This window comes from Penaeus chinensis, chromosome 7 (genome assembly GCF_019202785.1).
Source record: "Penaeus chinensis breed Huanghai No. 1 chromosome 7, ASM1920278v2, whole genome shotgun sequence".
Lineage (NCBI taxonomy): Eukaryota > Metazoa > Arthropoda > Malacostraca > Decapoda > Penaeidae > Penaeus > Penaeus chinensis.
In genome coordinates, this window is record NC_061825.1 from 43,013,047 (window position 1) to 43,030,786 (window position 17,740).

Sequence of the window (17,740 nt, forward strand, 5' to 3'; positions counted from 1 at the left end):
CGCGGGTCTAATACGCATAAACGCAACTCCAGGGTAATCAGGCACTCTGACACTTTGATATGGGGAAGATCCCTGGCACTATATTAAAATGTAAATGTATATAAAGCGCGTTACAAGCTCCGCTCTAGCGCCGATAGAACGTGTCACCAATGAACATGTAACGGATGCTATGCGTTATCCCTATATTGTAACAATTCTAGAAAATAATTTATAGGAAATGCTAACTGTTCTCACAGCCATTTCAGCGTGTCAATCACTCAAACTGAAAGTGAGGTCAGATCACCCAACTGTCCAAGCGGGCTTTGAGTAATGATTTTCACTCCGAGGTCAGGTCAAGACGGGAAATGGACAGTGGAAACGAAATAATGAGTGATGTTCATGAAAACAATAAAATCACGAAAGCGCTAAATTCGTTGCAATTGGAATAATATAAGTCTTTAGTCACGAGAAAAATTAAATAAATACTTAATAAATTAACGATATTCAAATTGTTTGACTCCATACCGTGATCACACAGTAATGTGATCTGAGGTCAGAAGAATGGAGAGCGTGCCATTTGCTGTCAATTAGCACTTTAACCCAACAAAAGCAACGTGAGCGTGACTGCACATACGGCTTAACACATTTAGGGGGAGGATAGTGAAAAGAAAGGAAAAAGGCCCAAAATGTGTACTCACAGGTTTTAAAGTCATGGTCGTAGGAAGCGATGGTCGAGCGGATTTCGGAGACTGTGAGTCCATGTTGCGAGCCAAAAGGTCGCAACTACCACCCTGTCACCAGAATGTAAAAGGCTATTGATTGAACACCTTTATACAGTGGTTAAGCAGGAGTACTAAAAGGGGACGATGGCTTTGACTCTTTATTTTCTAAGAGTACAAGCAAACAGATATAGAACGCACGAGACAAGTCTTGGTAGTGCTGAGTCGCGGCGGTCAGCCCCCACGGGACAGAAGTGACCTGTGCCCCTCCCGCCTGAAGCCGTAGGCCGGGCGGCCTATAATGACTGGACAAGCGCTGGGCACGAACTCTCTGTGACCTGGGTCAACCTGGGACTTAAATACCCGGGAGTGGCGTGGGGACGCCACTCTAGGCGTGGGTTGAGGAACCGCATGGCAAGCACGCGGCCCGCAAGCAGCCGCGTGGTTCTATACATGGTTATGTACACGGTATAGTCATTGCAATAAATTGCAGTTAACTATTATAATCATGTTTTGCTTGTTCAGTGTTTGGAGCAAGAGGACCAATTTATTTAATTTTAATATTTAAAACAAATAATCAGATCAAATGGAGGATATTTATGCGTCGGAGGAAGGAGAATAAGTTGACTAAGGAAAAGGTAGGGAATTCTGAGAGAATGTCCAATAGGTTGGGGGTCGGGGAAGTGAGAATAAGTGAGGAAAAGCAGAGGTATGGGTTGCTGTAAAGCAGAGACACGATGGTAGGATATGTGGGACTGAAAGAGGAACATTACATAAGGAGCATAGAGGTGGATCAGATTGTGACATGAGGCGTGTGTGCCCAATGCATAAGCGGGCAAGGGCAGTTTTCCAGCGTCTGTTCTTATTTAATCTCCAAGGGGAGATGGAAGGTTTTATGGTATATGATTTATTAGTGGTAAGGCTAAACCAGGAAGACTGCCAGCGGGTGAAAAGGAAAGTTTCGAGGTGAAGGTCGTAGCCAGAGGTTGATATATATGAAAATCTGGGTTGATATATGTGAAAATCTGGGTTGATAGGATGTGAACAAGATGACGGAGTGTGCTAGAATATTTGCCTCTTCTTTGCCGGGAATCACAATGTGGATGGGTATCCAGGGAAAACTGAGTTTTGTGTTGCATGTTGAAATTAAATAGTTGGTTCTGAATTTTGTGGACAAGAAGGTTGATAAGCTATAGAGTCTATATGAGAGATGTTTTTGAGTCAGTGAAAATTGTGATGAACGAGGAAAGGAGGGAAGACATGCGTCCTAATCGGAAGAGGACCGCATATAATTCAGTTGCATAGACGCTCATTCCGGTGGAAGTGGAAATTTGAAGGTGTAGGAAGGAAAGATTACAGCAAAACCAGCGCCAGAGAGGGATTTGGAGCCATTTGTATAAATGTGAGTGCTGGAGGAATGGGTTGAGGCATGGTTGAGAAAAGGAGTGAGAAGGATAGAACGGGGATGTCTGATTTGGTGTATCTGGGATAACAGAGGAGCACATGCGAGAGGAAAGTATAACCCAAGATGGGTATTTATGGGTAGAAAAATGTGGAGGTAGGAGGTGAGGATTGGGCGAATGGGAGAGAAGTGTATCCATCCGTACAGAAAAAAGGACTGGGTAGGCATGGAGAGGAGGTAGAGGTAGGGAGAAGGGATTGAGAGACATTTAGTTTAGAGAGAGAGAGAATTCTTGAAACGTGAGTAAGAAGAGAGGTAGAGGCAGATGAATAGATAAGACAGCTATAGTCATGAGAGGAGAGGATCAGTAAAGTATGGAGACGGAGGAGAGTTTTGTGGTCTGTACTCCAGGATATATGAGAAAGTCTGTAGGTGGAAGCGAGTTTTCTCTTTGCTGTGGAAGGGAGTGGTCTCGCCAGGAAGTTGAGTCAAAAATTACCCCTAGTAATTTGCCTGAGGAGCGGAAGTGGAGAAGGGTATCATATAAAGAGAATGGAGGTTGAGGACCTATACGTGATCGAGAAAAAAGAATGGAGAAGAATTTGGAGGTGGAAAAGCGGAAACCATGGTCAGTGGCCCAGGGAAGAGATCAAAGATATTGCAGACTGGATTAGTTGGAGAGTTGGTACATAAGGGCCCGATGTATAGAGGATAAAACCCATCTACATACAGCAAGGATCGGACACCTGATGGTGATACCGAAATTAAGCCATTTATGGCTGGAAGGAATGGAAGGAATATTGTACTAAGACTTGGAAAGTACGATTAGAAAGGAAAAAATTAATAAATACACCCATGTTCCCTCGTATGCCACAAGATGATAGTTGTCTCAGAATGTGGTATCGCCATGTAGTGTCATATGCCTTTTCCAGGTCGAAGAAAAGGGCTAGTTCTGAGCTATGGCGTGCAAAGGCAGATGTAATACCATTTCTAAATGTGCCACAGGGCCGACTGTGCTTCGAGCATGACGGTATCCAAATTGGAAAGAAAGCAGAAGACTGTTGGATTCAAGGTATCATATTAGTTGTAGGTTGGCCATTCTTTACAGCAACATGCACAAGCAGCTAATCAGAGCAATGGGCCGATAGTCTTGAGGGAGGATGCCGGATTTATTAAGTTTAAGGAAAGGTAGAATAAGAGCGTCGAGCCAGTGAGTAGGAAAGTTTCCAGTTGTTCAAATATTATTAAAGAAGGATAACGAGATAAATATAAGATTTTGTAACATACGGTACTTAATAAATGCCGTGAGGGCCTTCATGTGTATTGCGACACGACTGTAAGGCAAAAGGGAGCTCAGTAGAGGAGGGGACATTGTAGTGTTCTGCAGAGATAAAGAGGTGGGAGTGTGTTCCTTGGCTATTTTAATGGAATGGAATTGGGAAGAAAGGTGACAGCCTCTACTGACCTGGCTGAAATATGCAGAAAGTTTAATAGCAACTTGTAAAGGTTCAGAAATGTATTACGGATGTGGAGGACTGGGGCACCTATTTCTTTATTGTAGAAATAGGTGTAGAGGAGATAATTGTGGAGACGTAATATTGCCAGGTGGTTTTAATTGATATTTGGATTGTGCTCTTTTAAAATTGAAAAAGGTTGATGAAACATCAGCCTTTTTCAATTTTAATTGTAACAACTTAATTGAATCGCTTTGGAGCACGTTTTGATTTGTATGATCGGGAAGTTCGGGGATAGACTGTGAAGGCTGTGAAGGATAGTGATTGTGAAAGCATGTCTGATGTGGAAGAGGGAGAGTAGAGAGAAAGGTAAAAGTACGCTAGTCTGCTCTATCGAAGCACCAGCATGGAGGGTTGGGAGCGAGACATAGGTAGTAGGAGAGAGTAAAATAGAGAAGTGATCACTATAAGGAAGGTGATCTAGAACTGACCAATGGAAATTGAGATGAAGGGAAGGGTAGCAAAGAGAGAGGTCAAGGCATGAAAAGGTTTGAAGTCAGGATAAGGTCAGTGTTAGAAGGGAGTAGGGGGAATATGAGGGAGAAGAGCATGGATGTCGGCAGTTACTTTGAATGTAGCTGGAATGGGGTTAGATAAATTTTAGGATGGATGAAAGGAACTTTCTCTTTAATGTTACTTGGGAAGAGTCCAATGTCCCCATGGGTTTCTGGAGGGCATTTGGGTGGGGAGGTTTTGGAAACAAAAGCTTTTTTATGAGGAGATGAAGAGAAGATAGGCATCTGAGGAGTAGAGGATATTAGATGTGGGTTAGGATGTGTTTGGAGAAGATGAGATGGAATGTTTAGATTGTCTGGTGCAATAGATACGATAGACATAGGGGGAGTTGTGGATATTGGAGTATCTGGATTTAGAACTGGGAGATAGGGGAAGTAGAGGAGGGGGGGGGAAAGTGGTACTGAGGAAAATTTAGAGACTACTTGGATAGAGTGGAGTGAAGGATTGTATTGGAGTTGGGAGTGACTGAAAAACCTTGTCAGCGTGCTTTCCGTCTGGCGTCCCGTAGAGTGAGGCCAAGTTTGAAAGGTCGTGACCAGGGTGGGAACAGAGAGGGCAACGGGCTGTGGAGTGTTAGTGCTTTGCAGGGTGGCCAAAATGAGAATGTCTGACATTGAATGGGTGGGGGTTGATATGGCCTGACAGGGCAAGATTCTCCTATGTAGCCCTTATGGGGAAGGTCCTGTCTACAGAAGGTAATAATGCATCGTAGTCAGTGAGGCAGGCAAGTAGTTTGTATTCACAGTCTGACCAATCCTTGTCATAGATAAGGCAATCTGCCAGGGAGATGGAAACAGTTCCAGTACATGTATCAAGGGAGGAGTGGAGTTAGGCAGGATAGGTTTGCCAGTGAGGTCAACCAGGGTATATAGTGAATGGGCTTGAGACTCAGACGTTACTGTGACAAGTTGTGAGCAGTCAAGACAAACTGCCTACATGTTTTTGGAGACATTGTTGAAGGAGAAGGGTACTATTAGAGAAAGGGGCTGTTGGGGGAATCACAAAAAATCTATCCCGTTTTGCTAAATAGGGTTTTCAAAAGGTTTGTAGAAATGGGAATTGTAGAGGGGTGAGGGCAGGAGGATAAAGTGGTGTGGAGTGAGATAGTGCTGTGGGGATCTGGGTAATAGGGTTGAAGAGTTATAACAAGGAAGGAGGTAGAAAATGAAAAGGATTGTGCTGGAGGTGGGTTCGAGGATATTGGGAGTGAGGAAGGGGTAACTTTGAAGGTTGAGTTAAAACCTGGGTAGATGATTCGGGATGGGTCAAATTGATATCTTGTGTCGATTGAGGAGGATATTTCAGAGCCGTGGTCAAAGGAGAGTCAGGGTCGGTAAACCAGAGGAAGTAGATTTAGAGAGGCTATATGATAAAGTGGCAAGCCTCACTGCTCCTAATAAGGATACAAAATCTTCGTTACTGGCCATAGTAAGACTGAATATGTGGGGAAGATAAAAGGTCCACCCCTCAGGGTCCCTATGAGGGGTATGGGCAAGACAATTAACCAAGAGAATACCATGCCCATGGCTCCTTGAGGAAGATGAGGAAAAGGAAAGTAAAAGAAAAGATGAAGGAAAATTAGTTGAGTTGAGGGATGAGGCCCAAGGTAGGGGAGATCTCCAACATTGAACCTAGTCTCTGTCTCCTAAGCCCCTCATGGCAACAATGGGCAAGGGATTGAAGGGGAGGGAGCAAGAAAACCAAACATTTGATACTAGTTTCTCATAGTGTTATAGATATCTGTGCAGAGTATATTGATAAAAAGTATATTAATTTAATACTCATATTTTGTTTGTTGTGAACAGAAGGGGGTAAAGAAAAGATGGAAAAGGAAAGGGGGAGAAGAAAAGCCCATGCAAAATTAGTTGAGGCAAGGCCTGAGGGTGATCCCTTACATTGGGCCTAAATCCCTGTCTCCTATGCCCCAAATGACAACAATGGGCAAGGGCTGTGGGAGGGGGGGTACTTGTATCATTAAAAGTTCCAGCAGTGAAAAGTTTCAACATTTATTTTTTTCTTGAATGTTTGCCTTTGCCTACATAAAATCAGGGAAAGTTCCTCCCTGCTATTTGTAACTTCATAACTTCCATACAATATTTTCTATCAGTCTTAGACATTATCTATTTTCTTATTCTATTCAGGTTTCCTATGTAAATAATTTCTACATAGTATTTTCTCCACTTTGTTTTCAAAATATATATCAGTATGGTTAATAGTTAATGGTTATAAAGCAAAATATGCCAGACATTAAAGGTTATATAGCAATATAGAAATGTGTAGCATCAAAAAGGGTAAGGGGGAAAGGTGAGATGATGATTAAACATCCTACAAAAAGTCATACAATCATCTGAAAATTATTTTGTTATTACCTAGTTTTGTACTGATTCTGTTACTTGAGTCTTCTGGCTATTTTGGTAAAAATCTTACAAACTCTATTTAAATCATATTTTCAGAAGGATTAATAAAAAAACATCATCATCTACTTAACTGTACTTAAAAAAAACATGAAACATACATTTACTAATATTATTCCAGATATAGTCAAAAAGTTTTAGAACTAATTTAAGATACTCAATGTATTATTGACATCTTCCAAAGGAGTTAAATCTCTATTCTTCATTAAATAGATATCTTGAAAATATTCAAAAAACATTCCTTTGTTACAGTACAGGTTGTGTATGGGGTAAGATCACAATCTGCACTGGTAATATTAATGAGATATAACACAAATTTCCTGTAAGTTCTCTTAACAAACATGTATTTTTTTGTTTTATATAAATTATTTCCCAATCCCTCCCATAATGTGCACATCAAAGAAAGAAATTACATAATGACAGCACTGAGTAATGACAAACCTGCAATTCAGTTATTTGCCTAAAAATGCTGCCATTGGATCATCCTCTCTTTGTCTTCTTAATTGGTAAGCTTCTATCTCTTCTTCTGTTGGTGCCTTAGCATTATACATTGAATTGTACTTTCTCTCACGCTCATCCATTTTCATCATGTTTGCTGCTGCATCTTCTTCCATCTTGGCTCGGATCAAAGCCTCACGCAGCTTCTTCCTACGCTTTTCTTCTTTCTGTTCTTCGCTCTCGGACTCACTGCTTGAATCACTACTACTACTACTGCTGCTACTGCTACTGCTGCTGCTGCTACTGCTGCTGCTGCTACTACTAGTACGCTTCCTTTTCTTATTCTTGCTCTTGCTTTTCCTTTTCCTTTTCTTTTTCTTTTTCTTGTCTATTTTCTCTTGATGTAATTCCAGCAGAGTTTTTTCCTCTTTCTCCTCTTCTATTTCTGGTTTAGCTGATGTTGAGGCAGTTGGTAAGAGGACTTCTGTATTTGACTGTTTTCCAGCCTCTCCAGTGCAGTATGAATTTTTGATAAATGAGTGGCAGCAACGGAAACCCCATACTCCATCTCGCCAATAACTACCCCAAACACTTGTGTGATTTCTTGGGTATATATCCTCATCATACTTGGATCTTACAACTTGCTTTTCTGCGCCTTTGATAATTTTACCATGACGGGAATACTCAACATAATTTTCTGTCTGAGACAATAGCAGTTCAGTGGGTGGAACATCAAGATGTTCTTTCCCTCCATACTTTTCAAGAAGGTCATCTGAAACTTTCTTTTTAAATTCATCCTTCTTATCAATAAACTGCTTCTTTAGTAACTCAAGCTTTGTTGGTTCTGCCTGAAGGCTAACATCCACACCTTTTTCATAAGCATCCCATGCAAAGAGCTGGGCCTTAGCTTGGTTTACAGTATCACCGGTAAATCTGACAAAATTTTCTCCAGCAAAATCAACTTCATCATCCTTTCTTCCTGTTCCTCGATATGGGTTGTCCCTCATAGATCTTGTTTTGGGATCATAATATGCTGAATTGGGGTCAAGATTCCTCAAGTACTTGGCAGTGTCTTCACGGATACGCAAATTACGCACTGTAATTCTCTGCTTGCTATCCACTTTTGTACCCGGCATGTCAACACTTTCAGCATACTTATCTTCATCTTCATCATCATCATCAGGCTCATCGTCACTCATCTCCTCACCATCCTTTAACTTCTTAGCTTTCAACTGTCTCTTGTATTCTTCAACTTTCTGATGCTCTTCAACAACAGCCGCATAGTCTGCTGGATTGAAACCATTCCATCGATCTCTTTTCCCATCAAAATCAAGCTTAAGATTGGGAAGTAATAAATCATCTGCAGCAATGTTGTTGGCATTGAATTTTGCACCAACTTTCCGTGGTCTTTCGACACAATCCTTTTTTTTGTGACCCAAACCCCCGCAATTTTCACATGCACCTTTGCGATAACGTGTGGCAACACCTCCTTTCTGGCCCCTAGCATAATGCTCATTGAGATGGTTAAAAGAACTCTGTTTCTCTGGTTGAGGCCGTTGATGTTTTAAGGTTGGACCGCCAGATCCAAAATACCAAGGTGCAGTGGAAATGTACTGGGGAATATGAGGGTTGATGTCCTTTCCTTGTTCATCAACAGCAGCTGGAACAGTACCTGCCTTTCGAGCCTCTTCTAATTCTTTGGCTTTCTTCCACTCCTCACGTGTTTTTTTCTTTGGCTCATCTCCTTCTACTTCTTCATGCTTGGATTTCAGTATGCTGGAGAGAGGTATGCTTGGAGCACTCATCTTGGGGGAATCTGAAAAAATAAAATAAAGTGATAACATTCAATCTATTATATTAAAAAAAATAATAGATCTATCATATTCCTGCATTAGAAAGTTCTACATGAAATCAATGAAAACAAAAACAAAAAAATTATAATTTGTTCTTTCCTCCGAATATCCCTGAAGGATATCTACCATTCTTGATTATCAGTTACCTTTAACCCAATGCCGCCGGGAAAAATGAATAAAAAATAGTGAAAATGTGCTCATTTTCTATATTTTTGTGAAATGTTTTTGCACATAGATGGCTCTGCTAGTGCTTAGCCACAAAGAGGTCAATTAGTAGATCTTGTGACCTTACGTGATTTGAATTGACGGGAAAAGTGTATTTTTTACTAGTACTATGAATATCGAGAGTGTTATTTTTATTATAAACATTATAATTACTATAATGTTATAAACATTAGTCACAGCAAAATGAGATGACGTAAAATATTTGAGTAAATCTAAGAAAAGGGTAAACGGGCGAGACAGGCAGTACTCATTACTGGCTCATTGGTGACTTAGTACAAGTGTAGCCATCTATGTGTAAAAACAATCAAACAAGTACTCACAGTGGGCATAGCACGTGCATACACATCATGCCCGTCGGCATTGGGTTAACATAAAACACTCTTCACAGAAAAAAATGTATACTTTTCTGTAGTTTAATTTTTGATTGTTAATCACTAAGAAGTATTATCTTATGCCTTCTCATATATGATCATTTTAGTTTTCATAAATCTCTTTAATATTTTGTTTTATGAGTAAAGTTAGATGAAGCTTAGGTATGAAAAACATTCATTGATTAAGATTAAATAGCTAAGATATTACAAATCCAAAACATTCAGTACTGTATGGTTCTCCTACAAACATCTCACACACGCACACACACGCACGCGCACACACGCACACACACACGCACACACACACACGCACACCCACGCGCACACACACGCACACACACACGCACACACACACACGCACACACACACACGCACACACACACGCACACACACACGCACACACGCACACACACACGCACACACGCACACACACACGCACACACATATGCACACACATATGCATACACATATGCATACATATATGTATGCATACATATATGTATGCATACATATATGCATACATATATACATATATGCATACATATATGCATACTTATATGCACATGCACTCACATGCATGTACATACATGCATATGTATCCAGGGTATCATGTGAACCCTAAATCCTTTATTAGCACTTCCTGCTATGTGAGGGTGTTATGGACTTGGTCTCGGAACAGTGATATGCAGCAGATATTTCTTTTTTTTTTTTTTTTTTTGGTACATATGAGGCTGAAGCAAATGTGACTGTACTGTTTATTACTCTACATTTTATGATCTGTAAGATGGCAGTGTCTATTCCCTCTGCGCACTGCTCTGAGTAACATTTACCCAGTTTTCTGCTTATTTGCTTATTAAAATGCCTGTCATGTGCGATTTCGCCCATATACCCCCATCCCCAACCCCGGCTCCCCACGGAAACCCCCAAGAGTGTTGGCTGCAATTGAGGACATTCTGAAATCAAAGCGCTCAGTGTGGAAGTCTCTTCGTGTCCCCCAAACGCTCCTGTTCCCCACTTTTGCCCCCAAGACTATACGGGACCGAAGGAAATAATGAATGGAAAACCAAATAATCCATTACTTCTACACTTACCAAACGTAATTACTACTTGTATACAAAACCATATATCTACATTTGAACATGATAAAGGAGGGCAATAACACGTTTTCATATGCATTCTACATCTTCTATATTTCAGTAACAATTGAAACTTACTGTAAACACTCCCAAAAGAGAAAAACTACTTCACGACATAAAAAATTCGACCATTAAATGGCTGTGGCGATGTTATGGTACGGGACTATTAGAGCTGAGCGTTCGCATAAGAACAAACTGGATTTGGATGCGTTCGTGAGTCAAATATAAGCGTTCGTGGATTTATGCGGATTTCTCTGGGAGAGAACACGAAGGGACACGTATTACTCCAGATCATCCATTACATTTATGAGTTGTCATAGTTCATGTTATACATACTAGGAGATAAGGAAACATCAAGAATATCCAGAGACAATATATTTTTCAATATTTTAAAATCAATTATTTTCATATCAAAGTTGTCTTTAAATATTATTTGTATTTTGTTACATTTCCTAATTTTAAGTAAATTTATGTGACTGTAAGGTTATTAATCTATGTAAATGCTTCTTGTAACTCTAAAACACATCTATATCATCCTTATAGCAATGTTCCTTATAAATTATGCAGAAAATATCAAACATATTTTAAGCCCCTTTCTTTGATTTTCATCTGTACACACGGCATAAATAGTAAAAAACAATAAAACTAATTAAATAAATGTAAACAACACGTTACAGCCCCCAAATGCTATTTAACAGACGACTTTCCAAAAGAAGCCAAAACAACAGCCAGAAAACCGTTGGGCCCGTACCCCACCCGTCACTTCCATCAGCAGGACCTCCAACATGGCAGGTGCCGGAGAGTGGGAATTAGTGGTGAGAGGCTCGAAGAAGAGTAAAACGGTTGCAAATGGCAAACTCAACAAGGAAGAGAAGAGGCAGTTTATGGAGAAGGCGTTGCGGCTCACAGATACAGGTGAGAAATCCCGGATATTTAGTGGGAATTCGGGGCAAATATGTTTGTTGGCTTGGGAGTGAAATTTCTGTCTTATTATTTCCCTTGTATGGGTAAAAGTAGATCTGGTTTTCGGTATAGCATGTCAGTAGCTTTAATATTTGAATTTGGGTTGTTGAAACTTATGATAAAGAAAGTCCTTTGTACACAATTTCTTCACTATTGAAGAAATTATTTGGAAAGTTCATGAATAAACCAAGGAAACTTTTGAAATAGATTAAGCATATGTATGCAAATCATGCAGTCCCCTCGTGCAGATCTCTCTCAGAGAAAGCCTTAAGCTAACACAATTAGCAACTATATTGTAAATATGTAAATCTGTCAGCCTAGAAATGACCATATTGGCACCTTTTGTTACACCCAAGCCATATTTAGATAAAAAGGATATATGTTTAAGGGTTCATTTGCCTTTAAAATCAGGTATTGTAGAATGCTATACATTGTTTTTGAAGTTGTTTCAGTTTCCCAGAGCTGTTTAGTCCAAAGTAAAATTTGCATGTGATGGACAGAATGACTGAAAATTAGATTTTTCATAAATGGTACAACCTTTGTGAGTTGATAATAAGAAAGTTGTGCAACACATAATTCTTTGGCATACATTTACAGGAGTATGTAAAAAAAGGAAAAAGAAAAACAAAATTGGCACTCACTGAAACAGAAAATTATCTGCATAGGCAAAATTGGGTAGGGGACCAGGGGTGGAGCCTCCAGTAGGGAAATGCAGTGACCAGATGGGGGCCTGGGAGTAAAGCCCCAGGGTTAGAAAGGTTTTTGGTTCACATGGGGTGTTTTATGGATTTCCTAAGAGGGACTTGTTCTTAGAAGGGTGCAGTCACTACATCAGCAATACCAGTACTTTCATTTATATCATTTGCAATGGAAAATAATGAGAGATTTACACATACTAAAGTGTGAATAATTGAAGGAAAGAATAATAATTACTAGTTTGTATGGCTGTGTGAAACTCAAGAATTAATGTGTTTTCATAAAGTATCATTTTATAGTTATTGTTCCATATAAGTAAGAGAACCATTGTTTGCAAGGTTTTTTTTGTTCCAGGATGATAAAATTATGGTCCAGCAGCAGATTATTTCATTTCTAAAATTGGCAATTGTTTAGAATACCTACACATGACAGATTGTGATGATAGTGTTATTGATTGCTTCCTTAACCCCTTCGTGACAGGTGAAGAAAATTAAAAAAAAAATACAGCTCTGGCGATCAATGGCAACACGCCGACTTTGAGCGCAGGAGTTTGGTACATCTAGCTGAATCACCGGCTCGTAGAGCATTGGCTCACCGCCATGGTGTACAGCCGCACGGCACATTTCGAGCGGTTTGTTTTGACGTCTATAGACGTGACCTATCGTTAAGGGGTTGACTACCCATATATGTAGGACCTTTCTAGCAGAACCCTCCTTTCCAAACCCCGATTGCAGGAGAGGGCATGTAAAGTACCAGGGAAATTGTGTTGTAAAATATATATAACATACATAAAATACATCAGTATATTGTCTGATGCAGACCCCCTGTTGGGGTTCTGCTGCCCCCAACCCCTGCCCTGGAAGACAAAGAATCCTCCATGTATTCATGGCAGGATAGAGCACACAAACATGTGGAACGCCTGATGCTGAGTATGTCCAATGCTTTATCCTACCGTACATATGTGGTGGATTCTTTGTTGTCCGGGGCAGGGGGCACAGCCCCATGCATTTGACTATATATTAACCAATTCTCTGTATGTTATTCATATTTTACCCAGCAATTTCCCTGGCTCCATTCATGCCCTTCCCTGCTGTTGAGGCCAACGTTATTGGTATTATGGTTTTATGGCATAATTTCTATATATATATATGGGTAGTAGAGAGTGAGAGGAATCCATCAATACCATTTTTGTAATTGGTCATGTGAAGGTATTCTGAATATATGCCAAAAAAATTCTGGAATGACATTGGTCAAGAGATTTGCCAACTAGACTTCAGAAAATCTATTCAACAATCTAAATTGTCTCGACTGGATATGGCCTTTGGGCACTGCCCTAGGGGATTGTTTATAGGTGGGCTATGCACTCAAAACCCCCCTGGAAACATTGTCTGCACCTCAGTATGTATGGTAAGATGGACATGAAACTCAATAGCACCACGTTGACTAAAGCTGTGAGCGACACTTTCTGTGTTTGCGAATTGTTTCTTGTACCAATGACTTTTTGTCCTCTGTAAGGATACAATCTTGAATTTTCAGTCATTTAGTGCATCCATACTGTAAAGATTATCATATTCCCTATTTTTAAAAAATAATTTGCTTTAATGGCATTATTTTGTAGTATGGAGTAACATGATTTGTTCAGCTATACTGCACCCTTCAGAAACTAAGTCTCCATCTCAAATGATTGAATCTTATCCTGAAAGCACAAACTACCAAAAAAGTTGGGGCTTCACCCCTTGACCCCAACCAATTGCTATTTTTCCTTAGCTTCACTCCTGGATTCCCTTCCAATCAATATTTCTCCCAAGTGGTCCTTTTGTATGCTTTATTTGACTTATCATAGTAATGGACTGTGCATGCAAAGTAGTACTTGATACAGGACTAACCATTGTGAGCTACTTTAAATGCTTATTAGAGGCACACAATGTGAGTGCATTTTTTTTATTTTCTTTTCTTTATATTCTCGCTCTACTCTCTACTTTCACATGATCAGTAACACCATATAGAGTGAAAATAAAATGTTTTCTTCAAGGTTTAGCTTGCATTGATCAGTAAATTTTTTTGTTTCACATTATGATGTGCATCAATCTGTTGTTGTTTTCAGTCAAAAATAATATTAATGAAAGTAGTCTACTGCTAGCTGTTTATGGAGTGACTGCACTACCTGAGACTAAGCCCCTATAACACCAGCCACTCCTGGAATCCAAACATCCCTATATGAACCAAAAACCTTTTTAATCTGGGGTCTTTACACCCAGACCCCCACTCGATCACTGTGGACTTATTTTCTGCACTGCATTAAGTGTAACCTAATATCTTTATTTCTAACAATTTCCTTTGCCTGCAGAGATTATTTCATCCATTTTTTTATGATAATAACTTTACATTTTCCTGTAAATATATAGCAAAGCATTATATGTTTCACAACCTTCTTACTATTAACCCCTTGCCGACGGGTACGACGGGTAGACACGTGCTATGCCCACTGTTAGTACTTGTTTGATTGTTTATACACATAGATGGCTATACTTGTACTAAGTCACCAATGAGCCAGTTAGGAGTACTGCCCGTCTCGCCCGTTCACCCTTTTCTTTGATTTACGAAATATTTTACATTATCTTATTTTGCTGTTACTAATATTAAAAAACATTATAATAATTATAATGTTTATAATAAAAATAACACCATCGATATCCATAGCACTAGTAAAAAACACGTTTTTCCCGCCAATTCAAATCACGTATGGTCACAAGGTCTATTAATTGACTCCTTTGTGGCTAAGCACTAGCAGAGCCATCTATGAGCAGACATTTCACAAAAAATATAGAAAATGGGCACAGCATTTTCCCCATTTTTTGTTCATTTTCCCCGACGGCATTGGGTTAACTTGCAAAGGAAATACCATAGGTGAAAAAAGGGTCATTGTGTCCTATAAAAACGTAGAACTGAGAATCATTATCTTCATAACATGAAAAATGTGTTGAATGTATTTCAATTATAGCTTCATCAGAAAAAAATTAAGATAAAATTGAAACACATCAGGTACATCTCATGTTGTGCAGATATTATCATACTTCTAATTCTTACCCTTTTCTACATTATTTGCAATGGACACTGTCCATACTTTCAGTAACTGTGAATATATGTTTCTAGTATATGTTTTTATTGTTATTTACAAAAGCTTGTTTATCTTTTATGAGAGAGGGAGATATGAATATGTTAGATAAAGAGAAAGTCTGCAAAGTGCAAGCATTTGAAATAGAAGAAAGATAGAGATAACAGCATACTAAGATCTTGTATTTGCACAATATACACTTACAGTAGCAGAAAGAATTGTTTTCTGAGATGAGGAAGGACCCAATCAGTATCAGTTCCAAATATATTTAAGTACACGGATCATGCATTAAATCTCTGGATATGTTGAATGAAGTATCAGGTATCAATCTTCTAACCACTACCTATAATTTTGGTTATAGAGTGGTTAAGGATCTGATATTGGATCCTGCACTCGCATGACTGCAAGCCTTGATGCACGATTGGTTTGTGTACATGTGTGGGATCAGATTTCATGAAGAGAGATGCATTATTCCTGTTTTTCTCTGAAAAAGGTCTTTGAAGGTTTGGGAATAAGATCATAATTGATAATCATAGAAAATAGTATCTTGCCTTATTTTGATGATTGTGCTCATAGGTTTTAGATATAGTATTTAGAATGGTTCTTTTCATTTCAAAGAAATCTAAGGTAAAAATGTGAAAAGGAAGATTTATTTTATGTATTTTTGATCACACAAGATGTGAAATTTAGTTGTTAAATTGATGTTTTGAAAAGTAAAGTAAGGTGGAGAGTGGCATTCACAGACTACCAACCATGTTATTGTTTTTATCAGTATGTATCTGTATTGTAAATCTAACGAAGGCAGCTGCACATGTATTTTTGTTTTTTTCCATTTACTCCCTTCTCTCTCGGAGGACCCATCAGGAATTAGGGGTTGAAGCAGAAGGGGGAGATACACCCACCTTCCCAATTCCCTGTCAGGGGAAGCCCTTGGATACTCTTTCCATAGGACATTTCCTACTGGGGACACATCCTAACCAACTTCCCCTTGGATGTCTTCCTGTTGGGGCAAGTCCCTGGACCCTTCATTATGCCAAAATTCATGACAACATGCAAATAATATATAAATAGTACAGTATTTTCTTGAAAATTTAATATGAAGTCAGTCAGTGTTCCCACCTAATACACCTAATACACTCAGTTCAGTTCACAACAAGGGTCAAAATTGTGTTGTTAGAAATGCTGATCGGTTTACATTAGACAAATGACATTCAGCATATGCCAATTTTACATTACTTTTTTGTAAGGTTTCATTGCATGATGAAGTGTAAAAAAAGAATGTAAGAGTATACTTGAGATTGTTAAAGACATGAATTACATCTATGAACACTAATTTATGATATTTTCATGAATGTGTGTAGTGCAGCTGTCTTTGTTAGTATAACCTCTGTTTATTATTGATGTATCTTTGTACAATTAATATGAAGTATCCATTTTTCCTAGCTTTTATATTTGTCTTTCCCACCAGTTACAAAAAACATTCAATTCCAGGAAAAATTGAGCCAGCAAGAGAAGGGAAAGAAAATCGTAAACCTGCCTCTCCAAAGGTAAAAAATGAACAGAAAAATGATCAGAGGAAGAAGAAGCCAGAGAAGAAAAGTAACAGCGTCCGTCAGCCTGGTACTTTGGAAGAAGCTATACGCAAGGTGAGGAGGTGAAGATCCTATATGTTTGCATGGATGTGAACTAGTAAGCAAACTTTTTTTTTTATTTATTTGTATTTTTAAGAATAATCACCAGGCATACTTTGTCAGGTAACAATTTAGAAAACACCTGCAATGGCTTTAAAAAGAAAACATATTTTCTGTCCAAATCTGCTTGAAAATTCCCATAACCCTGGCCTTCAGCAGAATTTTTCATGAAGTCACATTCCCTTCACCTCAGCCGGCAACCCAATTTTTCCATGAGGTGATGGTCTCATCACCAGGATTCAGTGGGTTAATAGTATTGTTAATAACAAATCCATAATCATAATGTCAATAATAAATCGACTTGGTGGCTGAGCACTTGTGGAGACACGTGTGCAAACAAAATTCACAAAACAAAACTACAGTAGATAGTATATGCACTCAGTGCCAATGAGCAAATTGATTAGCAATTAAGCTATATTGTTTTCTATTTAAAGATTCTGTAATTCCAAGAACATATTGATGTATCTGTATTTGCAAATATCTACTGTATATTTTACAATCTCTCTCTCATATCTATTGGACTTGGATTATATTTATCAGTCTATTTTCTATATATTTTCTTCAGCTGAATGTAGCAGAGATGCAGAACCTTCTTGATGTTGTGACTGCAAGATTCTTGGATACTCCACTGATTTGGCTGAAGGATTTGGCTTCCTACTTGAATGTTCGCATAAACCCAGTGCATACGCCCGATCCAACATTCAAGGG

The 17,740-nt window shown here is 39.0% G+C and overlaps 2 protein-coding genes across 2 annotated transcripts in view; one reads left to right on the forward strand and one right to left on the reverse strand.

Moving 5' to 3' along the window:
• Positions 1-6,604: 6,604 nt before the first annotated feature.
• On the reverse strand, positions 6,605-10,771 carry LOC125027030 (pre-mRNA-splicing factor SLU7-like). The gene is made up of 2 exons (XM_047615663.1): positions 10,646-10,771; positions 6,605-8,798 (listed from the first exon to the last, which is right to left on the reverse strand). The coding sequence occupies exon 2, from the start codon at positions 8,785-8,787 to the stop codon at positions 6,997-6,999; it is 1,791 nt and encodes a 596-aa protein (XP_047471619.1). The 5' UTR covers positions 8,788-8,798; positions 10,646-10,771; the 3' UTR covers positions 6,605-6,996.
• Positions 10,772-10,809: 38 nt separating this feature from the next.
• Positions 10,810-17,740, forward strand: part of LOC125027001 (transmembrane protein 214-like) — a 15,767-nt gene continuing 8,836 nt past the window's right edge. Inside the window, exons 1-4 of the mRNA XM_047615606.1 lie at positions 10,810-10,845; positions 11,266-11,482; positions 16,833-16,987; positions 17,598-17,740. The exon at positions 17,598-17,740 is cut by the window's right edge and continues 49 nt beyond it. Of these exons, the coding sequence (XP_047471562.1) occupies positions 10,810-10,845; positions 11,266-11,482; positions 16,833-16,987; positions 17,598-17,740 (551 nt within the window). The remainder of the gene's footprint in view (positions 10,846-11,265; positions 11,483-16,832; positions 16,988-17,597) is intronic.

Excerpts from the sequence above, each read along its gene's own strand:
- LOC125027030 (XM_047615663.1), bottom strand. The coding sequence starts at position 8,787 with ATGAGTGCTCCAAGCATACCTCTCTCCAGCATACTGAAATCCAAGCAT.